The 23,841-nt window shown below is 62.8% G+C and overlaps 2 protein-coding genes across 6 annotated transcripts in view; one reads left to right on the forward strand and one right to left on the reverse strand.

Moving 5' to 3' along the window:
- On the forward strand, positions 1-21,821 carry ADORA1 (adenosine A1 receptor). Of its 5 annotated transcripts, XM_079763832.1 has the most exons (5): positions 1-261; positions 1,017-1,389; positions 18,545-19,304; positions 21,396-21,445; positions 21,685-21,821. In XM_079763832.1, exons 2-3 carry the CDS (start codon positions 1,052-1,054, stop codon positions 19,182-19,184), a joined length of 978 nt encoding a protein of 325 aa, XP_079619958.1. In that variant the 5' UTR covers positions 1-261; positions 1,017-1,051; the 3' UTR covers positions 19,185-19,304; positions 21,396-21,445; positions 21,685-21,821. The 5 variants fall into 5 exon arrangements, with proteins under 5 accessions (XP_079619958.1, XP_079619957.1, XP_079619959.1 ...); XM_079763831.1 differs by lacking the exon at positions 21,396-21,445 and having other exon boundaries at positions 21,685-21,789; XM_079763833.1 differs by lacking the exons at positions 1-261; positions 21,396-21,445 and adding an exon at positions 308-720 and having other exon boundaries at positions 21,685-21,789.
- Positions 20,366-23,841, reverse strand: part of MYBPH (myosin binding protein H) — a 9,064-nt gene continuing 5,588 nt past the window's right edge. The window contains exons 7-9 of the mRNA XM_079763837.1: positions 23,592-23,751; positions 22,066-22,202; positions 20,366-21,904 (exon numbers count right to left, since the gene is read on the reverse strand). Of these exons, the coding sequence (XP_079619963.1) occupies positions 21,689-21,904; positions 22,066-22,202; positions 23,592-23,751 (513 nt within the window). The 3' untranslated portion in view covers positions 20,366-21,688. The remainder of the gene's footprint in view (positions 21,905-22,065; positions 22,203-23,591; positions 23,752-23,841) is intronic.

The raw sequence follows: 23,841 nt of genomic DNA on the forward strand, positions 1-23,841 counted from the left end.
CGCCCCCGCCCCTCCAGTGTGCCGAGCCCTGTTGTCACTCAGCCCCGTGCCCTGGCGCCTGAGCCAAGTCCGCGCCGCTTCACCCGACCTGGACCTGGACTGTACCTGGACTAGACCTGGACTGGACCTGGACCTGGGCCTGGCGGGCTGGCCGGGGTTCCCTGCGCGCCCCGCGCTGGTGGTGGCTGAGAGCCTGGCTGGGGGGCTTGGACCGCTCAGGTGGCTGAGGGCTGCCGGCTTGGCTTCCGTGACCTTGGGCAGGTCTGTGCTGCCTCCGCATCGGGCTCCGGAGGGTTCGGGAGAGGGCGAAGCAGGCGACTAGGGAGCCCCCTTCCAGGGCGGGTGGGCGGGCGCGGTCCTGCAGAGCTGGAGCGGGGCCAGGGCACCGCTGGGAGCTGGTGCCCACGTCTCCGGTGCGGGCGGGCTGGCGCACGCGGGGAAAGGGACCCCCGCCCTGCCAGTGCCAGACTCAGACCCCAGACCCCCGTCCCAGGTGAGGGCAGGGCGCTGCCTCTTTAAAAGCAGCCGGGCAGAGCCTCCGTGCACCATGTGATGCTGGCGAGGCTGGGCGCTGCAGCGGAGCGAGGACATGAGCTGCCGGCGTGGTGCCCGGAGCCCAGCCCAGCCCCGTGCGCCCTTGTCCCCCGCTCTGGGCGGCAGCAGGTGCCCCCAACTTTGGACACTACCTCTGGGCCCCCCTGGCGGCCAGCAGGCAGGCTGGTGAGCTCCTGGCACCCTGGTCTGGGGCATCGGTGGGCAAAGCCAGGCGTGGGGACCTGGCGGGGCGTGTGCAGTGGGGCGGGAGGAGTGAGCGCTGCTGCCCAAGTTGCTGAATGAAACCTGGGGTGGTCAGGGGAGGGACAGAGACTAGGCAGAGAGAGGGCCAGGGGTCTCACCAGCCCCGGCGGGCACCGTCGTGCCAAGTGGGCACAGCTCCAAGGGGAGGGACTCCCGGGGCCCCGTCCCCTGTGCCCCCTGCCGCCCGCAGCCTCCCCACCCCAGCTTCCTGACCACAGGTGCCCCTCGCCGATGTGCCCGGCCTCTGCCCGCCATGCCGCCCGTCACGGCCTTCCAGGCCGCCTACATCGGCATCGAGGTGCTCATCGCCCTGGTGTCTGTGCCGGGGAACGTGCTGGTGATCTGGGCCGTGCGGGTGAACCAGGCGCTGCGGGACGCCACCTTCTACTTCATCGCCTCGCTGGCGGTGGCTGACGTGGCCGTGGGCGCACTGGTCATCCCGCTCGCCATCCTCATCAACATCGGGCCGCAGACCTACTTCCACACCTGCCTCATGGTCGCCTGCCCCGTGCTCATCCTCACCCAGAGCTCCATCCTGGCCCTGCTGGCCATCGCCGTGGACCGCTACCTGCGCGTCAAGATCCCGCTCCGGTGAGTCCCCGGCCGTGGAGGGTGCTGGCCACGCCCGTGCTGGGCGGTGTGAGGGCCGAGAGGACAGAAGGTGGACACAGGCCCCCGTGAACCAGAGCCCTCTGGGCCAGGTGTGCAGTCCCCAGGCGCCTGCTGCCCTCCGCTCTGGGTGCTGGGCCGAGCTGTGGTGGGAGCAGGAGGATGCCGGTGGCTGGAGGATGGGGCCCGGGCAGGGCCCAGGAGCCCCGAGCCAAGCTGCTGCTGTTCTCAGGGCACGGCCAGCTGTCCAGCCCGGGTGGGGTTCGGAGGGGCCACCAGGGCAGTCAAGGTGAGCGCTGGGTGGGCGAGCTGAGCCCACCAGTCCCAGGGGAGCAAAAGGGGAGCAGGCTGCTGGGGTGGGTCGTCTTGTGCGGAGGGTGCCCGCCAGGAGCCAGGCAGGGCAGCCTTCCCGGAGGCACTCATCTCTGTGCCCGCCGGCTCCACCCTCCGGGCTGCCCTGGGAGCCGAGCAGTCAGAGTCCCTCTGCCCCACTCCCTCTGCCGGGATCTCGGCTGCAGGCAGGAGGAGAGAGAAACAGGCCCCTTCTCTTGACGTCCTTGTCCCAAACCCCTGCAGGTCTCTGCGGTCACAGCGGAGGGACCCACGCGTTGTGTCCAGCAGCACCGGGTGGGTGGCCTGACGGTGGCCGTGGTCACGTGGGTGTCGAGTCCACGTGGGGCTCCGTGCCCAGGACTTCCAGGCCACGGTCTCGTCACCAGGCAGTGCCTGGGCCACCAAGTGCCAGGGGAGCCTGGGCGCCCTGCCAGGGGCCCTGTGGGGACGCCCCGCGCGGCCCCTCTCAGTCCCGTCAGGTCAGCGCCGAGGAGCCCTATCTGGGGCGCGGGGCCTCTGGCCTCACTTGGCTGTCTGCCCAGGCAGGCCCAGCCGCCCACGTACCTCCCGCTGGCGTTACATTCGTGGAACTTTTCGGAGCTTTTTTTCATGCAGCATTTTCCCTGTTCTCACCACGATCCTGTTGGGAAGCGCCAGTGGAGCTGGTAAAGGGCACACCGACACCCAGAGGGTCCTGCTGCCGTGGGGAGTGAGCCTGGTTCCCCTGACCCCTAACTCCCCGGTACCTCACACAAGCCCCCAGCTTCCCGGGGAGGTGGGGCAGAGACCGCTGCTCAGGGGAGAGGCAGGGACCATGCCCCAGAACCCCACCGGCGGGCTCTGAAGGGCCTTTGTGCTCCGTGGTCCCGGGTGGCAGTGGGCTGCGCAGGGAGGCTGGTCCTGCCCATCAGGGTGGCGGGGCCTCTGAGCCGAGCACATGGTGTCCCCACAGCAGGGAAGCGGCTCGGAAACTGTCTGGAGTGGGTGTGCGGGTGATCAAAGGCCTGGTCCCGATGTGGCGGCGGAATGTGCCCCACTTGCCCGGGGGTGGCGGTGGCTGCAGGCCTGCCCCTCCCTCGGGGCAGCTTCTGTGCTCTGGCCTGTGAGGAGCCGGGGGCCTGAGGGGCTGTGCTCTTGGGCCGAGGCTGCTCCTGGCGTGGAGGCTGCGGCTGCAGGGGGCTGAGCGTATGGACCTGCGTGCAGCCCTCCTGGGAGTCTCCAGCTGTGACCCCAGACAAGCACTCACTGCCGTCGCTAAGCCTTGGTTTCCTCATCTATAAAAGGGGCCGCTCGCATTTTACTTTCTTCCCACGATGCCTGGCAGGATAGGAAGCTCGTAGCGCTGTGCCTGACCGTGGTGCGCCAGCTGCACGGGGTGTTTTGTTTGTCGTTGTGTCACTGTTAACATGGGGCTCTGAGGGGCTGAGTAGGGAAGCTCTGCCCCCCCACTCGTACTGTTACACAGTAGTCCCCCCCCCCCCCGTTTTCAGGGGGTGCCAAGGTGCCGTGAGGTCACGTCTGCACTTGCCTTTTCTCCTTGGTGGGTCGTCAGCGTTCCGTCTGTCTGCTGTTTCTGCAGAAAGCCGGGCTCGGGGTCTGCACAGGACGGGCCCTCAGGAAACGGGGACTGAACCAGATGAGTGCAGGGCTCACGCGGCTGAGCCTCCAGCAGGCCCTCTGGGTGCGGACGCTCTAACTCTCCCTTCTGCTGGGGCTGGACCTCTGTGCTTCTCCCGTGCAGCCCTGACCCGGCTGCCCATCGCTCAGGCCGCCGCGCCGGTGCCCACGGCGAGGAACCTGTCTCCTGCGGGGGCCGGCCCCAAGCTGGGGTCCTGGAGGCCGGGCCGCGGGGAGGGGCCACTCCAGGGACTTGCCTGTCCCTGCTCCCTGCTGGTCTGCCTGAGTCACCTCTCAGCCAGGGTCCCACCTAGCCCCCTGCCCTGGTGAGCCAGCCAGAGGTGAATGGGCTCTGGGCACCAAGGAGGAACCCTGACCAAGCCAGGCCTGGTCTGGCCAGTCAACCAGAAATGCTGTTTCCTTCCACTTGGCAGAGACACAAGAGGGAAAAGGGGTTCACAGCCAGTGCTGCGATCCAGTCCCCCCCAAACACAACAAAAACAAACCTCAAGGGGTGGATTCATCAATAACCTGTGGTCATTAGCATGTACTCTGCATGTCATTTGCATGACGCCTCACGTGCTGGGGGGCTGCGGCCTGTCCCCTCAGCTGTGCTTCTGGGCATTCCCCGCGGGGTTTCTTGGTGGCGCCTACCCCGGGGGCTGGCTGCGGGAGGGGTGCCCACAGGGCTCCCTGAGCAAACCCTGTCTGTGGGCAGGAGACCCAGACGGGTGGGGTGGGGTGAGAGGTGGTGGGCGTTTGGGAGTCAGAACGACCTGCGTTTGAACCTTGCTGTGTTGCTAACTAGCTGTGCAACCTGGATAAGGTGTTCAGCCTCTCTGAGCCTTTCCCCGCGCCTGTTAGACAGAGGGCTGGACGCGGGATGTCAGGGGTCCTTCCAGCTCTCGGTGGCTCTTCCTTGTTCTCGCTCCTGGCTGTGCTGTTTTGAGATCCTGGGACGGTCGAGTTGTGTTTTCAGCTCTGAGTGTTAAGAACCAGCACGAGGCTGTGTTTCTATCTGCTTTATCTGACGTAATGCTCATAGCCTCTCAGTAGCAGATGTTATTGTAAATTCCTATTCTACCGACACTTTTTTTTTTTTCAGATAAATTGAGGTCTGAGGCTCAGGGAGGTTCAGAAATTTGTGCAAACGTCTGGTTGGGGGAGACAGGATTTAGCTCTGCCCTGTCCACCAGACGTCTGCAACCCGCGAGGCCCTGTGCGTCGTGAATCAGCCCCGAGAGGCTGCAGGGTTCACAGAGGAGTTTCCTCACGGCTGTCAGCGGGGTGATGGCTCTCCGCTGGTCTTTGCCAGTGTCCCCTGCCCCCCCCCCCACCGGCTCAGCCCATGCGCTCCCTCCCTTCTCTCTCCCTCCCTCCTCACCTTCACTCCAGTGGGCAGGGGAGCCCCTCTAGCCCTTGCCTCTGTCCATAGCTGGAAGCCTGCCGGCTGGGCTGCTGACCGGGAAGCAGAGCCAGGCGTGGGGGAAGCCAGCCCGCTGGCCCCGGCTCTGGCGGGAAAGGAATCTGGTAGATTAGGGTGTGTTCGCTTTTAGCCAGCAGCATGGCCTCCTCCCCGACCAGCTGGGGCTTCTCCTGACAGTAAAGTGCTCCTGGGCTGGGGCCCGCAGGCTGCGGTCTGCGGCCTCACGTCCCAGAAGGATTGCTCTGTCGTCTGGGCACCTGCTCTCAGCCTCTCTGAGTGAGGACGGATGAGTCAGAGGCCTGGAGCGGGAGACACAAGAGGAGCTTAGGAATCCCTGATGTCCAGCCTCTCACCAGCGAGGAGGAAGCAGAGGCCGAGGGTTCTGGGGTGTTCAAGGTCACTCCTCCAGGTGTCCAAGGTCACCGCCCTCCCCCCAGTGCTGACTTGCTCCCAGCCTCTGACCCAAAAGGCTCGGCAGGAAGCTCTCAGCAATGACCCTTGGCAAGGAACCGCGCTGAGATGTGCTAATCAGTGGTGGGTGGAGGGGGAGAGTGATGGGAGGATGCTGATTGTGATTGAAAAGGCCGCCCGGCCGGCATGGCTCAGTGGATGAGCATCAACCTATGAAGCAGGAGGTCACGGTCTGATTCCTGGTCAGGGTGCATGCTTCCAGGGCAGGAGGCAGAGTGTGGATGCCAGTGCTGGGAGGTGAAGGGGGAAGCAAAGTCATGATGGAGAGGGAGGATGCGGGAGGCCGATGGAGAGTCATGGGTGTGAAATAATTCCCTCGGAAGTGGGACAGGGACTGAGTCAGGAGGCTGTGGAATTGGGGGCAGCAGAACCGGCCCCTGAAGTCCCTGGAGACGCCCGCGGCACTGAGCGCTCGTTCCGTCACGGATTCGGAGGTGACGGATTCTGTGACGGGTGTGAGGTCACTGCCTTCGTGGAACCTGGAGCCCATGGGCAGGAGCTGCCGGGACAACCGAGAAGAATTCGAGAGAGGGGTCACCTGGATTCTCTGTGGCTTCTCCAGGTTCCCGGGGGCAGTGAGTGTCCCGAGAGGCTCATGGGGCGAGGACTGAGGTGGGGGGTGGGGCTGAGGCTCAGGGTCAAGAGTTCACATTTTCTTCTAAGTGCACTAAGAAGCCTCAGAAGTGCTTTAAGCAGGGAATGACAGAAAACCAATTTCCTATGTAAAAGGTCAAAAGTCCCGAACAAACTATTAGCGAGTGAGAGCCGGTGATGCAGGAAAAGCAGAGCATGTCCCCACCAAGTAGGGCTGTTGGGTGGATGCAGGGTGGTGCTGCCGGCAGCGGGCAGGGACGACGTGGGCGGTGGAGGCTGGGGAGGTGGAGAGGACAGGAAAACCACAGCGTGTGAGCGGTAGACCCGCCTGGCACTGGAGCGACGTGCCAAGTGGGAGAAGGAATCGCGGGGTGGGGGGGGGGGCGATGGTGCTGGGACCCCGGGAACACGGAGGGTGAGGAAGGAGCTAGGGGAGACCCGCATCCTCGAGACTCCAGTGCAGCTTTGCCAGGTCCCGGGGGTCCCCTCTCGCTCACCCCAGCTTCTGCCCCTTCCTGTGGTCCAGCAGACGGGCCCCACTTGCCCGGCTCCAGGAAGGGGCCTCTCGAAGGTCCAGCCGGCGTTCCGGAGCCTCCGGCTGCTCCGGCTGCCATCACTTCTCAGGAGGCCGAGCCGGGGGTTCTTCCCTCCGGCCAGGCTCCATTTAGGACGAGACTCGGTGCCCAGGTCCTCACGGCGGTCGGGAGGCTTTCAGCTGAGATGTGAAGGGCCTGGCAGGCCCCGGCGCTCAGTGATGGGGCTGTTGCTGTGCCAACTTCTCCGGAGCTTGTTTCACGTTAACCGCGTGATGCCGTGGCCTCAGCAATCCACTGGGCTCAGGTCCGTGTCAGAATGAGCTGCAAGCACGTGAGGGCAGGTGTGGCTCTCCCCTGTCTCCCCGGTCTTGCTCACTGTGCTCCTGTGCCTCACGCACGCCTCAGTGGGTGGCTGAATCCGTGCCTGTTGGGAGGAATGGGAGAACGTTCACGGGAGGAAAACCTTCCTGGGGGGTGGGGTACCCTGGGAGATGCTACCTGGGCATGTCCTATCCACCCACGGGGCAAAGGCAGGTCCTGGGGGGTGAGGGCTGTTTCATGAAGACATTCCTGAGAGATCAGAGAGTTTGGGGCTGGGCGCAGAGCGGTAAGGTCTCATGCAGCTCACCTGGCACGTTAGGGCTGCATCCTGGCCTCCTGACCCCCAGCACCTCCTGATTCTGGGGGGAAGGTTGTGACTAGCCCTCCGCAACCCTCCTTGTCTCCGAGGCCATATGCTGGGCAGCTCCAGGCCCTGACCTCTGAGGGGGCAGAAGCAAGGCCCCTGTGCACCCGCTCCACAAGTCGCCCAGGGTGGGGGCGGGGGGAGGAAAACGTCCTGAGTGTGTGGGGACTCAACAGGCACACCGCACGGGCCTGTCCTCTGCAGAGTAAACACCCACCCGCCACCGTGCCCGCCCCCCCACGGTCTCCCAGGGCCCCCGTGATGACAGCGGCTGAAAGGAACACAGACTCCATTCAGAGCTGCTGGCAGTCCCAGGCCTGGGGCTGATGAGTGGACTGAGCCAGGAGCCAGGGCCCGGAAGGCAGGACACCCCCGCCCCCCCTTAATCACTGCCAGAGGTCACAGTGGCTTCAGGCAATTAGTGGGAGAGGGGGAGGTGTGTTCACACATTCACACCTGTGTGTGTGGAGGGGTTCTATCTTTACTCTTATTTTTAGAAATAAAAAAACCCCAACCCCTCCTTCTCCCAGGCCCAGATGTGAGTCCCAGCCAAGCTCTGCTCCTTCCTGCATGTGCCCCACCCCCACCATTAATCTCCCTGAGGCAGGAACATGGTTTACATGTTCAAGTCAGCAAGTGTCTTCTGGTGACACCAGCCCTGTCCTCCAGGGCACAGGCCCCCAGGCTGATCATTCACCAGCTGCCCCCGCAGGAGGCCTGAGCAGGCCTGGCCCACCCCAGGCACACAGCGCCCACCATGCCTTCTACCTGTGCTCAAAACACTTTCCTGCCCCCTCCCTGGCCATCTCTTCCGGACCTGCCGGGCCTTGGAGTTGAGAGAAGGATAAGACCACTCACATAAACACCCCAGAAAGCTGTTCCCTTCTCTTGTCTGTCTAGTTCCTACTCTTCCTTTAATACTCAGCTCAGACGACACCTCCTCCAGGAGGCCTTCCTAGTTTGCCTTCCTGTTCCCACAGGTCCATATGCTCCCCTGTAACACAGCCCTTGTCAAATCTCCCTCACTGGCCGGTGCGCAACTTGAGGTTGTGGTCCCAGACAATCATCTCTGTGCCCATGGTGCCCAGGATAGTTTCTGCCCATTCATGGTATCTGATAACTGGCCCAGCGAGTCACTTAGTGAATGGTAGTAGATTGCCTCTTAAGCACCTAGTGTTTGCTGGGCTCTGTGCTGAATACTTGGTATGGATTCTCTTATTTACATTCTTGCACAATTTTATAAGAGGTACCAAGAGCATTTTATATTAACAACTAGAGGCCCGGTGCACGAAATTCGTGCAAGGTTAGGGTCCCTAGGCCTGGCCAGCGATCAGGGCCAATCAGGTTCCCTGTCTCCCCACCTCCCCTCCTCCTCCTTCCCTCGCTCCCTCAGCGTCTCTTCGCCGCTGGTCACCCACCATGTTCCGCGCCACCCCCTGGTGGTCAGCACACATCATAGTGAGCAATTGAACTCCCAGTCTCCTGGTTGAACTCCCGAGGGGACACTTTACATATTAGCCATATATAGATATAGATATAGATAGATATAGATATAGATATAGATATAACATATCACTATTTCCCACATTTTCTGAGAAAGCTGAGGCTAACAGCCACATACCTGCTAAGTGTAACCAGAACTGTCAAATGAATAGTTGAACTGAATGAAAAGACCCGTATTCGAGCCTTGATTCCAGCATTTAATGCTGAGTGAACTTGGGTAAATCACTTACCCGTTTGGGTCTCAGTTTCCACATCTATAAAATGGGCTTAATTCCAATCCCTACTGCAAATATTTGTCTGTAAGGCAGCGCTCTCGGAATGGGAAGGAAGAATAGCTTCATTGTTCAGGGGTGAGCTGGCTCTGGGTGCGTGGGGGAGGAGGGTTAGGTACCCTGACCCTTCCCCCCCTCCTCCTCCCCCATCTGGTCTCTGGCCTGCAGTTCAGAGCTGCCCAAGGCCTGGCCTGATTGCTTGGCATTGAGCTGCAGGCCGAGTGTGGGAGTGTGCAGTTAGGAGTGGGCGTGCCCACGCCTGGAGCTGACCCGCCTCCTCTCTGTCTCCCACCCACTGCAGCTGCTGGACGATGAGCGTGAGGCTTGGTGATCAGGGGGCAGTGGGCAGCGGGCAGCCAGCGGAATGGAGGCTCTGCACCCACAATAACTCCCCGACCCACGAGGTGGGGAGGCACCGGGGCTGGTCCAGGGCCTCGAGGGTCTGCCTAGGGGTGCGCCGCCCCCACTGCTGAAGTTGCATCAGCCGGGAGGGGACCTTCTCCAGCCCCCCTTGTCCCGTCAGAGTGTGGCCCGAGTCTGAACTCAGTTTGCAGTCAAGACAGGAAGAAAAATGTTCAAGGGAAACATCTTTGAGGCGACTCAAGAGGAGGGGAGCCCCTCCCAGCTGGGGGAGGCTGGGAGAGAAGAGATCCCGCAATCCGCCAGTAAAGAGGGGAACTCGGGACGGGGAACCCAGAGCCCCGAGCTCAGGGCCCGGTCTGGCCCTGGCCCACTGGACAAGCTCCTCATCGGCCAGGGGGCCGCAGCCACGGCCCAATTCCTTAGGGTGCTCAGCACCAGGGCATGGGGGTGCTACTGCCCGCTGGCCTCCCAGCCTCAGCTCTGCTCGCACCTCGGCCAACTCTCTAAGCCTCAGTTTCTTCATCTGTAAACCGGAAAGACTAACATGTGCCTCGCGGGACTGTAGAGGCTTGGAAGTCTTCTTTGCAGCAAATTTAATTTTATTTACTTTTGTGAGGCTGGTGTGCACACCATTTCACAGATGCAGACAGTGAGGCGCAGGGCGATCAAGGAACTTGAAAATAAGAGAGTAAGCAGGAAAATGGGATCTGAGCGCCTGCTGGCAGACCCCGAAGTGGACGCTGTGTGGTAACCGCTCCCCCAGCCACTGTCCCCAGGGAGTGTCCCCGCTGAGACCAGGCAACGAGGGAGATGGCACCGGCCGAGCCGAGAGGGTGAAGCCAGGACCGAGGCTGCTGGTGGGCGCAGGCTGGCGTGGTTTCCTGTCGGCCCCGACTGCTTCCTCTCTGGACCCAGGGCCTGCGAGTGCTCCTCTTCACGCTGCCTGGGTCACAGGGGCAGGGAAGCTAAATCTGGGTGTTGCTGGCATCCTGGCAGCAGAAATAACCCACAGGCGCTCGGAGGTGAGAGGTGGAGCTGGGCTCAGGGAGGCCCCTCTGCACCACAGGCAGAGAGAGGCACGCTGCAGGGCACGGGCCAGTCTCCAGCCCAACACCAGCCCAGCCTGCTGTGGCTCGGGCTCTCCCTGACCCGTCCCGGGCCTCGGTTTTCCCATCTGTGAAATGGCACCAACAGAAGCCCTATGAGTGCTGTGTGCCCTGCGGCCCGTGAGGGGAGCCTCTGCCCGCTCCGTCTCCCACCTGGTCCCGCCTTTTTCTCTGCGTGTGCTGGGGATGCTCTCCATGGCAGGGGGTTCGCGGTCCTGTTTCCTACATGATCCAAGACGATGCCTTTCCTCCTGGGCTCCTCCGCAGACCAGGTTGGGCCGGGCTTCTTGCGAGCCAGCTCCGCGTGCCAGGGGCCCGGGAAGCTCGGTGGGAATGCGGGATGAGGAGGCTCTGTCCTCACTTTCCCACGCCTCGGCCTCGGGGGTTCAGGGCCTGAACAGGGCCTTGCAGGCTCTGACCCAGCTGCAGTTCCGCGTTCAGCCCCCAGCTGTGTGACCTTGGACGAGTCACCTGGAGAGTGGACCGAGGAGGGAAGGAGATGCTGGGAAGCTCGGTCCCCGTGACCATGGAGACCGGGGCGGTGGCGACAGACGTCACTCACTCCATGTCACAGCCGAGGAAATGGGTTCTGAGAGGCGGCGGATTCGCTGACGGCAACTGGAGTCTGAGTCAGACCTTGTCCCTCTAGTGCGGCCTCTGTTGGGGAAGCGGGAAGCCATGGAGGTCAGGGGTCAGGGGTCAGGGTCAGGGTCGGGGAGGGACAGGTGTGGTATCTGGTTTTCGGGGGCCTGAGAGCTGGTCCTGGTGGACCAGGACCTTCCGAATGGCCCACGTTGTGGGGATTGGTTTCCGTGGGGGAGGGAAGGCACTGTGGCTCGAGGCTGCCCGCGGCTCCGGCCTGTTCAGTCCCCAAGGCCCATTGCTGCCCGCAGACTGATGTTCTTTTTCCAGCTCTGAGCACTGTGCTTTCAAGCTTTCCTGAATGGTGGGTGGAAAAAAGGCTCTGATTTAATAAGCTCCCTCTCCCCCTTCCCCTCCCGCCTCTCCCCCTCTCCGCCCTCTCCCCCTGCCCCCGCCCCCACTGTCATTGAGGTCCCATCCAGGGTCCTGGCCCATTCAGTGCTCTGCAGGGCTTTGCTGAGGTGGGAGAACGGACAGAATGAGCCGCTTCATCTCCCCTCAGAAGCCGGCTCTGGGACGCTGCCAGGCCGCTGCCAGGCTCCCGCCGCTCCATTCAGGGACAGGCCACAGCCCCGGAGAACAGGCCGTCCCCGCACCAGGGCGGCAGAACAGAGGGCTGGTCCTGCAGCAGGAGGACCCGAGGTTGGAGTCCTGCTAGAATCTCCTAATTACGTGGCCTAATGTGTTGGATGGGGGAGGAGGCAGGAGCGCGGACTAGAAATCCTGGCTTCTGCAAAGGCCCCCTGTCTGTGTGTGTCTGTGTGTGTGTGTGTGGGGGGGGGGGGGGACAGGAAGGATGGAGAGAAGCAGGAAGCCTCGACCCCCCTCCTGCTTCTCTCACCCCGAAAGTGAGGATTGCTGCCGTTGAGTTCATCTCTCTCACGTTTGTAACTGTTTTCCATTCATTGGGCTCGTTCTGTTTCTTCCCCAGCCCCCTCTTCTTCTGCGTTCTCTGGTTTTAACGGAGCATTGTGCAGGAATCTGCTCTCCTTCCCCAGCGTTACTGGATGCCCGCTGTGTGCCAGGGATGGTGGCAGGTGCTAGGAACCCACATGGAACCGGGCCTGGTTCCCACCCTCCGGATATTTGCAGTTAAACGCTCAGGGAGGAAAACAGAGAATTGGACTGATTGATTCTCAGGGGATCCGCTCCAGCCCTGCATCCACCTGGGCCGGCCGGTGCCTCCCACCTCCCACCTCCCACCTCCCACCTCCCACCTCCCACCTCCCACCTCCCACCTCCCACCTCCCACCTCCCACTGCACCAGGCCCTCCTGCCCAGCCCCGCAGCTGGAGGGGCAGGGTGGAGGGGGAGAGCCAGGGGCAACAGGGGCTCCTCTGTGCGCAGCTGGCTGAGGAGCGCTGGCTCCTGGTTGGTCCTGGCTGAGACCTCGTCACCGCCCTGCAGGTGCGGCTCAGTGAGTGCCTGTGTGTACACAGGAGGAGAGAGCACCAGAGACGTGGGGGACAGCTGTGCTCTCCCGCTGTGCCCGGGCTGTGGTGCAGCAGGAGCCACTGAAACTAGACCCCAGGGTGGACTTCCTGATGTAAAAGTGCGCCCCAGGGAGCAGGGGGCAGGGGGAGGTGCTGGGCCAGCTCCCACTCCCACCCAGTCCCTGTTGGACTCAGACACCAGTGGGACAGACCAGGAACACAGTGGGTTCTGTCCTGAGGCGGAGCTGGGCGGGGAGTTGGATACAAAGTGGATCCTGAAGCCATGTAAACAGCCTCCCAAAGTGAAACAAGTATCTTTTTGTTTCGGGAGGTGTGCGTGTGTATGTGTGTGTGTGTGTGTGTGTGTGTGTGTGTGTGGTGTGAACACAATGGCACCAGCTGCTACTGCTCACCTAGGGGGGCCTGGCTCAGTCACTGCTCCGCCGCGTGGCCAGTGAGCCGGCCAAGCAAGCCTCTCACCCTATTGGGCCCCAGGACAAGGAACTGAGACCAGCTGGAGGCACCAGCTCTTAGATGGGGGTGAGGGGGAGGGATTTGAACGCAGATCAGAGTCCTCAGCGAATGTTTATTTCTCTCTCCATCCCGTGGCGCCCCATCTTCCCCTCCTTGGGCGAGTCGCTAGAGCGCGGCATCCTTAGGGGGGCGCCCTTCCGGGGAACTGAATGTGCCCGACTCCTCCTACCCACGCTGGTTCTCTCTTCCTCCCTCTCTTCTGCGGGTGCCCAGCTGGCCTGGCCTTCAGTCCCACATCGTCCCACTGAGGACACAGTGGCCGCCAAGGGGAGGGGTTTCACCAAGGCCAGCTCCCTCCCTCCCGGCCTGACCTGGACCCTGGGCTCCTGCCGCTAGCAGAGTGTTCCCCGCAGGAGGCGGCTCGGGGTCCTGACCTGGCTGCTTCAGGTGCAGCCCCCCTCGCTGGGCAGTGTGGGTCCCGCTCTGCGCTCTCCAGCCTGGACGATGAGATGAGACGCTGAACAGTTCAGCTCTCTCCTGCGTGCCAGCCGGGCTGTGGGACTCGGCCCCCTCCTGTGGGTGACCAGGGTCGCTCCTTCCCCATGACGCCAGGCCTCCCACGTCACTGGGAAGGAATGCTACCTCCTGGGTCTGCGGACGCCCCGGGCAGCCTGGCTGCACAGCCTCTCACAGCTCACTGACCCCTGTGCAGAGGATGGATTTTTCCATCCCACCTGGCGAGTCGGAAAGTCACCACAGCAGGTGGGAGCATCCTGGCTTTACGTGGGGCTGGAGAGCCACGTCTCTGAGCAGGAAGTGGCTGGAGTGCTGAGGTCAGGGCACAGTTTCCCGGGGTAACCGCGGGGTCAGACGCCCTCCTCCCCAAGAACTGGATGTGGGGCCTGCACCTGGCCTCAGGGGTCAGGAACCTCCTCCCAGCACCCACTCCCTGTGGACTCCTCTGGGTCAGAACTTCTTATCAAACCCAACCCCCTCGTTGTCCGAGGGGGAGCACCAGGGACAAGGCACCCATGAGGTCGGTCCCTGTGCGACCTCTGAGGTGGGGTGTGGCCTTAGATGCTTCAGCACCTGCTGGCCCCTCCCCTGGGAGCTCCCTTTGCTGGGGGCGGTGCCTCCATGAGACAGGGCTCTCTGGGGCAGGAGCTCTCCTCCTTCTGCTCCTCCCAGACGCCCAGAGGCAGGAAAGGGCTGGGAGCTGAATGGGGAAGGGGTGGGAGGCACCCACGGAGACGCCGCCAGCCGTGGGTGGTTTGTCCTCCCAAGTGACCAGGAGTGGCTTCCAAGGCCCATGGCACTGAGAACCTAGGACACATTCTGCCCCCTTCCTCCAAGGAGCCCCCCTCCCCCGAGCGCTGCAGGCGGGCCTGGCCCGGGGCTCGGGAGGGGCCCTGTGGGGTGTGTGACGCAGACGCTCCCAGATGCCGGGTGATGCCACGGGGCCCAGGCAGAGAGAGTCTCAGCCGGATCTCGGGACCCAGACGCCCAGCCCCTCCTGGGCCCTCCACCCAGACTCCTCTGGGCAAAGTTAATGCTAAAGACGTGGCCCCTGGCGTGTGCCCAGCGCCTCCGATTGCCCGTGATTGTATCTGGTTTCCTGTGCTCCTTGGGGAGGAAGACTTTCTCGGCAGGAAGTAGTTTAAATGGTCTGAAAGCCTTACTTCCTGGTCTTGAGATCCAAGTTTTGAGTTACAAGTGGCTGATTCCCTGCTGAGGAGGGAGGCAGGGGGAGAGGACAGAGCCGTGCACCAGCCGCCTCCTCAGACGCCAGACAGGGTTCGGCCGGTGCCCCCAAGCCTCAGGGCGGCAGAGGGTGCTGACCCCCTGGTCCACCTCCCAGCCGTGGGCCCCGTGAGGGAGCCGGCGACAGGGAAGCAGAGGGCGGCCAGGCCTTGGGGGCCCTGCCCCGGTTTCAGCCGTTGGCTGGACGCGTCCTCACCCCTGGCCTCACATGCCGTGCCTTTCCCGACCTCCTGTACGATTCTCTCTCCTCTGAGTCAGCACCATCTGTGAAGAGGCTGCCGTCCTCGCTGGCAGGGAGTCCTTTGTGGTGACTACACTCAGCTCTCCCGCTCCAGGGTCGAACCTTTGGGGTCTGACCAGGAACACGGGGGTCATGTAGGTGTTTCCAACAGAAGTCCTTTAGGGCCAGAAATTGGCCGCACCCGTGATGAAGCACCGAAGCCAGGCAGGGGCAGCCAGGTTGCAGAGGTCAGCACCACCAGCAGCACCCGCACACCCCCCCCCCCGCCCCCCCTGGGCTGCAGGCGCAGGGGGAGGCGGGTCTGGGACCCCAGGGCTGGAATGTGGTGGCCTCCCTGTGGGAGGCGGAGCCAAGGAGGAGACGCAGCTGCTGCCTGGCAAGCGTGGTGGCCTCGGGGACAGAGAAGGAGGAACTGTCCTGGGTTCTGCCCCTCCCTGCGGGCACTGCCGTGCCTCCCGAGGACCCACCTGGCTCAGGGGCTGGGAAATGCCACCATCGGGGCTCAGACCCTGGGCTGCAGAGCAGGGCTTCAGGACCAGCATGCTCCAGCCGCTCCGCTCCTCAGTCCTGGGTCCAGCAAAGGGGCTGTGAGGCTTAGAACAAACCCCAGAACCTTGACCGTGACCCACGCAGCCCTGAGTGACCACCCCTGATCACACCTGCGGCCCCGCTCCCCCCCCCGGCCCCACCCCCTCACCAGTCACTGTTCCTGGAGCCCCCTCTGGATGCAGGGCGTGTAGCCTTGGCCTCTCGCCCCACTTCTGAGCCGTTCACTCGCTCTGGCACCAGCTGCAGTGGGAACGACGTTCCCCTCCAGCCAGGCTCGCTCCCCGCCTTTCCTTCAGGCTCTGCCCTCCCTCTGAGAGTCTGTCTGTCTCCGCCGCCCCCGCCCCCCCCCCCCCCCCCCCCCCCGCCCACTGTCCTTCCACGTTGTGGTCTTCAGACAGATGCTAATGGATTGATTGGTGCCATGGAGCTGGTGTTGTCTCTGCTTCTAAGAATCACAGAGAGGGCAGTGCTCAGCCTGAGCACAGGCTCCCCCTGTGGGTCTCAGGCCCTGAGGGGTTGGAGGTGGCCGGTCCCTTTATGGTAACTTCAAGGAGCCGCCTGTGGACAGGGCCCCACTTGGAGTGTCACTGCCTCCTGTGGCTACCCCTCACGCCGGAGGCAGCCATCACTCCTGAGGGCGAGTTCCCAGCACCCCGAGGTGGCCAGGCCTTGCACCCCGATTTGGGAGGGACACCCCGAGTGTTGGAGGCACATCCCATGCCTCACCCCACGTGCACGCAGGACTTGCAGCCTCCGCTTTTCTTTCCCACGTGAAGGAGAGGGGGGTTGCTCCCTAGCCTGGGGGCGGGGGGCAGCCCTTCCTGTGAGAGCCTGCCCCACCTCAGCCAAGGTCCTGGGTCCGGCCCTTTCCCACACGGAGAAAATAGCAAGGAAAACAGATGAGAACTGATACCCTGGCTGCAGGGTCTGCTGGGACCTGGCCCTGGAGGAGCCCAGGAACGAGGTGACCCAGGGGTCCAGGAAGTCAGGAAGGGAGGGGAGGGGGGCCCTCTCTCAGGAGGAGTTGCCTCCCCGCCGCCTCCCACCTGGACAGTCAGCACCACCTCCTCTCTCGGTGGGTCCTCACGGCCCACCCCCATCTCTGGGAGGCCCCTCTTTGAACAGGGTCCAGACGTTCCTATGTTTAAACTTGTAGGAAAGGGACCCTCTCGATCTGCCAATCATCCTGCATCCAAACCGCCCAGCCAGCCTGTCGCCCTGAAGGAGCTGGTCTTGGAGCCAGGAGCCATGGCATATGATTGCCTGCTTCTGGGTCTTGAATCTCAAATTGGGGTTCCCCCAGGATGCTACGGGGTTCCCCGAGGCGTGAGTGTAAAAGGCCTTGTGGACAATAAATGCGCTCTAAACCCTGCAGATGTGGTGGTGCCCGGCACCCTTCCTTCTGCAGCTGAGGGTGGCCGATCTCTGTGTCCCTCGCCTTCTTCTCTCTTTGCGGAATGACCTGCTGCTTTGGTCTGGCCCATGGACTCATGGCCAGGCTGCTGGGGACATGGGAGACACTCGAGGAAGACTCGATGTGTAGCTTGCAGACTGGGGGGCAGGCTTAGGCTCCTTGCAGCACATGCCCCAGGCCGGCCTTCCTGCTGGGGTCCCTGCGGAGGGAACGGCTTCGGCTGCAGCAGAGCAAAGGTCCAGGTGAAGAGAACCCCCGGTAGGTGCGGTCCGTGGGGCAGCTCTCAGGGCTGTGCTGTGGGGACACAGGACGCATGATCCCAGGGGAGGGGAGGATGGGGGAGTCACCTGGGGTCCTCAGGGTCCCCACTGGGAAGATAAGGAGATGAGAAATGAGGGTCCTGTCTACCTCGCTTTGCAGACTCCTCCCACCCCCAGACCGCCCTCCCCTTCCCGTGAGGCCTTCGCAGACAGTGGGCCGTGGTGCTTGGAAAGGCCCAGGAGGAAGGGCCTTGGGCGTCATCGCTGCGAAGGCGAGAGAGCCACAGGCCCGGGACCGAGAAGCAGTGGAGAGAGGCCCCTCACACCCATGGGCCTCAGGAGCTGTTTACAGGCTCAGCAGGCAGCCACCCGCTGGCTTGGCAGCCGCTTTGGAAAATGACCACAGAGGCTGTGCTGAGCCGGCTCCTTGCACGGAGCCAGAGGCGCGGCCTTTGGCTCCCTCTCCACGGCCGTGTGTGGCCAGAGGACACGCTGGCTGCTGGCTGGGCGTGCTTAACGGGAAGTGGGGACATGGACACCCTCGGCCTCAGTGGGGGTGTGGGGTGGTTAGATTCTGATTCATCCACATGTTTGCAGCATCCGTGTATCATGACATGTGGAAGCTCAGTCCCTTGACATCGTCCCGTGTATTTCCTTTCACGGACAGGCCACGCCTGCAGCTGCCTTGTTGCCTGTCTCCTTACTGTTGTGTTATCTGTGTCCTCTCCCAAAGGTGAGCTGAGGGAGGCGGGGCCTCGTCTCCCTCCCCGCGCAGAGCAGTGCCCGGGACCCACAGCACGCAGAGCTTGCTGAACATGAGCAGATGCACAGGAACACAGCTTTCTCTCCTGAGAGCAATTCCCGAGGGGCCAAGCCCTGTGCAGTGACGGGGAGGGGAGGGGCGGGAGGAGGAACTGGGCACAAGGGTGGGGGGAGGACGGGGGCGATGGGGGGAGGACGGGGTGGGGGGCTGGCTTGTGAGTGGACCAGCCCAGAGGAGGGTGTGGATGCTTCGTGAGTGTTGCCAGCACAGGGGAGGGGCTTGTGCAGCAGTGGGTGTGTGGCCGGTGGGGACATGAGCTGGGGGGCGCAGGTCGCAGGACGCTGTGAACCTCCGCTTCTTCACCTGCCGTTGCTTTCCCCCCACGAGGGCGCTTTCCCCCCACGAGGGCGGTCAGGAAACAGGGATGAGGCCACCAGGGGACACGCCCAGCACACAGCGATTTCACGTTAGTGATTTTATTAAAACTCCTAAAGAGCATCTTCTGCTTTCTGTTATAATTTCTATCATTAACCAAGAGCGTGAGCCAGTGCGTGCCCCAATCTCAGATCCTGAGAGACTGGCACTTTAGCCAAAGACAAACACTCCCCGCTCCCTGGGCCCTGGCGGGGTGGCCCCTTCTGGGGGGCGGGGCTGGGGAGCCTCAGGGGGACTCACACTCTGCCCCCCCTCCCAGGTACAAGACGGTGGTGACGCCCCGGAGGGCCGCGGTGGCCATCGCCGGCTGCTGGATCCTCTCCCTCGTGGTGGGCCTGACGCCCATGTTTGGCTGGAACAACCTGGGTGCGGTGCAGCGGGCCTGGGCGGCCAACGGCAGCGCCGGGGAGCCCGTGATCAAGTGCGAGTTTGAGAAGGTCATCAGCATGGAGTACATGGTCTACTTCAACTTCTTCGTGTGGGTGCTGCCCCCGCTGCTGCTCATGGCGCTGGTCTACCTGGAGGTGTTCTACCTGATCCGCAGGCAGCTCAGCAAGAAGGTGTCGGCCTCCGCGGGCGACCCGCACAAGTACTACGGGAAGGAGCTGAAGATCGCCAAGTCGCTGGCGCTCATCCTCCTCCTCTTCGCGCTCAGCTGGCTGCCCCTGCACATCCTGAACTGCATCACCCTCTTCTGCCCGAGCTGCCAAAAGCCCAGCCTCCTCACCTACATCGCCATCTTCCTCACGCACGGCAACTCCGCCATGAACCCCATCGTCTACGCCTTCCGCATCCACAAGTTCCGGGTCACCTTCCTCAAGATCTGGAACGACCATTTCCGCTGCCAGCCCGCACCCCCCGCGGACAAGGACCCCCCGGAAGAGCGGCCGGACGACTAGACTCTGCCTGCCCACGGCCAGGGCACCTCAGCGCGGCCCGCACTCCCCACCGGCTAACTGTCTCCACGGGCCTTCCCCGGCCCGGGCTGGGGTGTGGGGCCGTCCACGGGGACAAACCAGGTAACCTGAGGGAGGGAGGGAGGGAAGTGGCTTGAGCCACCCACCTGCCTGCCTGTCCCACGGGCAGCCCCTGCTTCAGGCAAAGGGCCCGTGGCGGGGAGGCCATCTCCGCTCCTGCAGGCGGGGGCGCTCTCGCCCCAGCGGCTGGGACCATGCCGCCTGGGACCAGGCTTCAGAAGGGAGGGCACCCCCTCCAAGATGGGTGAAGAAGAGAAACCACACGTCTTGGCCTTGCTTTCTCTGAAGGAGGAGGGGGCCCGAGCCAGGGAGGGGCAGCCACGAAGGAGCCTCAGTCCCTACCTCCCACAGCCCCAGCCTCCCGGCCACGCTGGGTGCCACGGCGCCTGCCCCCTTGCCCTGAGCAGCCCAAGGCTATACTTGAGAGGGAGGTAGACAGAGCCAGTCCAGACATCATTTCCAACATCTGCTTTATTCCGCACCAGCCTTTGGAGCCTGGTGGGGGCTTGGAGCCCAGCAGCCAGTGTGGAGTGGTGGGGTGGGCCGCACCCAGCCTGCAGGTGGCAGCACTGAGCGTCCCAGGAGGAGCCTGGAGTGTGATCTCCTGTCCTCTGGGCACCAGCCCAGCAGGTCCCCCTGCCCCCAGACAGGCCTGGGCTCTCCCAGGCAGCACGCTTCCCTGCTGCTTCTGGGCCTGATGGAGACCGTCAGCTCTAGAGAGCATTGTGCCTGCCTGCTGAGGGTGGACCAGGGTGGCTGGGCACTCCTGGGATGGGGTATGACAGGCTGGAGCAGACAGAGGAGCCAGCCCCTGAGCGAGGAGGCGGGAAGGCCCTGCTGGCCTTTAACTGCCCCAGGACCCCTGGCATCTAGTCCGGTTTCCAGGGGCTGTGGGCTCTGCTGCGGAGCCGGGGATTTCAGGGTTTTCTGGGGAAGGCCCCCCACCCCCACCCCTGCCCCGCCAAGCCCAGAGCTGGGTGCAGAGGGTGGAGGGGCAGGATTCTGTGTGAATAGTGACTCCAGGCCTTGATTCCAGGCCTCGCCTCTCTCAGAGGTGCTGTGCCCTGCTCCCGGGGGGCACCTGACTAATAAAGACTGTGAACCCGCATGGAGAGCCACTGCTGGACACACCCGAGGGCGCCAGACAGCCTCGCAGAGAGGACTCAGTGGGGAGGTCAAGGCGTGGGAGCCGGACAGCGTGGAGCCCCTCAGTTCCAGTGAGGGGGCGTGTGTTCTTACAGCTATTGTCTGGGGCTGGCAAGCCCTGACCGTGAGAGCCAGATCCTGAAACATGTCATGTCAAGAAACACCCCCTGACTCCCGCATCCCCTCCCGCCGGACCTTCCGCGTGGGGCACATGCGGAGACCTCCTAATGGAGACGCACCCACCACTTTGCAGGGACCCGGCACCTCCCCCAGGAGATGATCATCACGGTCACAGAGGCCCCGATAGCACACGTGCACCTTTATTTGCTGTTTCCTGCCCAGCATGCAACGCCTTGCAGGGCACAGCCATCTTGGCACCGTCCAGGGCCCTTGTGCCCAGTAAGCCCGTCCCGGGGCCTGCCAGGCCCGCTCCTGGGCACTGGGCTGCAGCCTCGGGCGGAGGGAGGTGAGGCTGGGCCAGGGAGCAGAGCTGTCCGTCGTCACATCAGAGAGGGGTCTGGAGACTCCTGGCGCCGGATATGGGCCTGGCGGCCCTGACCCCTCAGGCCCACAGCACCTGGCAGAGAACACGCTCCATGACCCTGGTCCTGGCAAACCGGCCGAGGGGTGAGGAGGGCAGGGGAAGCAGGCCCTCTCTCCCTCCTCGCGTCTGGGCTCTGCACTTCCTCCCTGTCCAGCACCTGAGAACCACCTCGCAGAGGAGGTGGGAACGCGCTGCTGGCCCCACTTTTCTGACAAGAAACAGGTCCAGCCCCAGGTCACTCAGAGCCAGGACCGGACCGTCCACCAAATCCCTGCCCCCAGGCCCCACCAGCATTGCCCTGCCTGCCGGCTGCCCCGTCTCTGGACTGTGTGTGACTGCAGACCTGTGCCCACACTGACTGCCCCTCCCCTGCTCACCTGCCCGCCTTTGCCCAGATCCAGCCCAGGGAGCAGGTCAGCCATTTACCTGTGTCTCCATCACAGCCGCCTCGGCGCTCTTCAGTGTGTGGCTAAGGCTGGAAGAGATCCCACAGGTTAGAGCTGGGGGTCCTCTGGGGACCAGGTTGGGGGTGGAGAAACCAGAGCAGCTCAAGGCTACCTCCCAGGTGGACACTGCTCCTCCTCTACCACATCGGGCCACCCTCCCGAGCGTGGAACATCCCGGCAGCCCCAGCGCGATCGCCCTGCCCGGTCCTGTGGGTTTTCAGGGCGCAGCCTCCGCTAGTCCCGCCGGATATGAACAGAGGTGCATCTCCTGTTCTTCCCATGGCAGGTCCCTAGGGAGAGACCCTCCTCCAACCCTCACCTTTGACCTCCAGCCGGCAGTCCACAGACGCCTCCCCCAGCATGTTGACGGCCTTGCAGGTGTAGACCCCGGAGTCAAAGGGGCTGGGTTTCCGGATCTCCAGGGTGTAGACGCCTTGCTCAGAGAAGGTGCGGTATTTGGGGTCCCCCTGGATGTTCATGTTGTTCTTCATCCAGATGATCTTGGGCTGGGGAGCATGGTCACAGGGGGGCGGGAAGGCTGTGGGCTGGGACGGGCTCTCCCAGGCCATCCTCAGGCTTTGGCGGAGATGCCTGCTCAGATTCCTCAGCCCCACCGCCCTGCTTGTCCTCCCCCGCTCCCCAAGGCACAGCCGGGCCTGCCCCTCACCTTGGGTGACGCTCGGACACTGCAGGAGAGCTGGGTGCTGTAGCCGGAGGTGGTGGTGTGATCAGCCAGGGGCTGGGTGAAGGAAGGGGCTTCTGAGAAGTCTCTCTCAACAAACTCTTTAAGTTTGGCAACAATATCTGGGTTCACGGGAGAAAATGGGGTAGATTTGAGATTATAGGAGGAGATCCCGTAGGATGGACCTCAGCCCCTTTCCCCAGATGAGCGCCACAGCTCCCATCTAGGCTCTTCTGAGGACTGTGGCGCTGACGGCCTGGAGGACGATCTTAGCGTCCAGAGGACGATGACAATCCATGCCGTCCTGCCCCTCCCTGTAGCTCCGTGGCGGGCCCCAGGCTCCTGGCCAGTGTGCGGGGACGTAGGGACAGAATGTCTCCCAGGGGCAGAGCACAGCTGAGACCCGGCGGCTCCGCAAGAGGAGCTGAGAGAGGGTGGGCAGGAGAGCCAGAGAGAGGAGATGATCTTGGCTGATAGTGGAGGCCAGCAACCTGGAGCTACTACATTTGATTTCTGTTTTTCTTTGGAGAAATAACCGGCTTTTCTTTTTCAAACAAAAATGTCTTCCTAGTTCTGTGCAGCTTAGGCTGCTGATAACAAGAGTGTGCCTTCCGGAGCCCACACAGACTCCGTGAGGGGGAGGGCCTTGGAGCACGCAGGGTGGCGGAGAAAAGGCCTGGGATTTAACATTCGGCGTGAGGGGTCTTTCCCCGTGTGGAGAGAGTAAAGGCTGAGTGTCTCCTGTCCATCCACGTGGAGTTGTATTAGGGTTGGGAGGTCTGTGTTATCAGCAAACTTGCCAGAGTCCACTGTCTCCACTGCCCTCATACTGGTTCCTTTGGGACAGTGCACGTGAGGCCCCGTGGCCACTATGGTGTCCGCAGACACATGGCATCTTTGGAATAAATACAGTCTCCGTCTCCTAAGGGACACTTCTTATTTGCAGGGGACTACTCTGATGTCTTTGTTAATTCAGTCCACCACATCCATCCCTTTGCAGTTGTGTGTGTGTACATATGTGTTCATAGCTGTGCATGGACGTGTGTGCATGGATGTGTGTGCATGGCTGTGCATGGATGTGTGTGCATAGATGTGCATGGCTGTGCATGGATGTGTGTGCATAGCTGTGCATGGATGTGTGTGTGCATAGCTGTGCATGGATGTGTGTGTGCATTGCTGTGCATGGATGTGTGTGCATAGCTGTGCATGGATATGTGTGTGCATAGCTGTGCATGGATGTGTGTGTGCACAGCTGTGCATGGATGTGTGCATAGCTGTTCATGGATGTGTGTGCATAGCTCTGTGTGTGTGTGCATAGCTGTACATGGGGGTGTGTGTGCATAGCTGTGCATGGATATGTGTGTGCGTGCATGGCTGTGTGTGGAGCAGCATCCATGAGAAGTCCTCAGAGAGGGCAGCTGACACCCAGGAAAAGGTGGAGGTGGAGGTGGAGCGGGGAGAGAGTCAGCCTTGCTAGGACTGGCTTGCTTCCCATCCAGGCCCAGACCTACCTGTCTTCCGGATGTGAGCCAGCTCCTTGGTGACAGCGGGCGAGTCACTGAGTCCACATAGGTTTTCCGAAAAGACCCGGAAGGAGTACGAGTTGCCCATGATGAGGTCGGAGACGGTGCAGGTGGTCGGGTGGTAGCGCTCCAGCACGGTGAACCATTGCTGCGGGGACCCGGCCCTGTCATCAGAGCCCACCCACTGCCCCCTCCCTGCTCACCCTGCTGCTACTCCCCTGGGAGGCTGCAGCATCTA

Source organism: Cnephaeus nilssonii (assembly GCF_951640355.1).
Source record: "Cnephaeus nilssonii genome assembly, chromosome: 23".
In the NCBI taxonomy this organism is placed as follows: domain Eukaryota; kingdom Metazoa; phylum Chordata; class Mammalia; order Chiroptera; family Vespertilionidae; genus Cnephaeus; species Cnephaeus nilssonii.

Bases quoted from the DNA above. Each gene is read 5' to 3' on its own strand.
- ADORA1 (XM_079763832.1), top strand. From the start codon at position 1,052: ATGCCGCCCGTCACGGCCTTCCAGGCCGCCTACATCGGCATCGAGGTG. The intron at 1,390-18,544 runs GTGAGTCCCCGG...CCCCCCTCCCAG, and splicing joins CGCGTCAAGATCCCGCTCCG to GTACAAGACGGTGGTGACGC.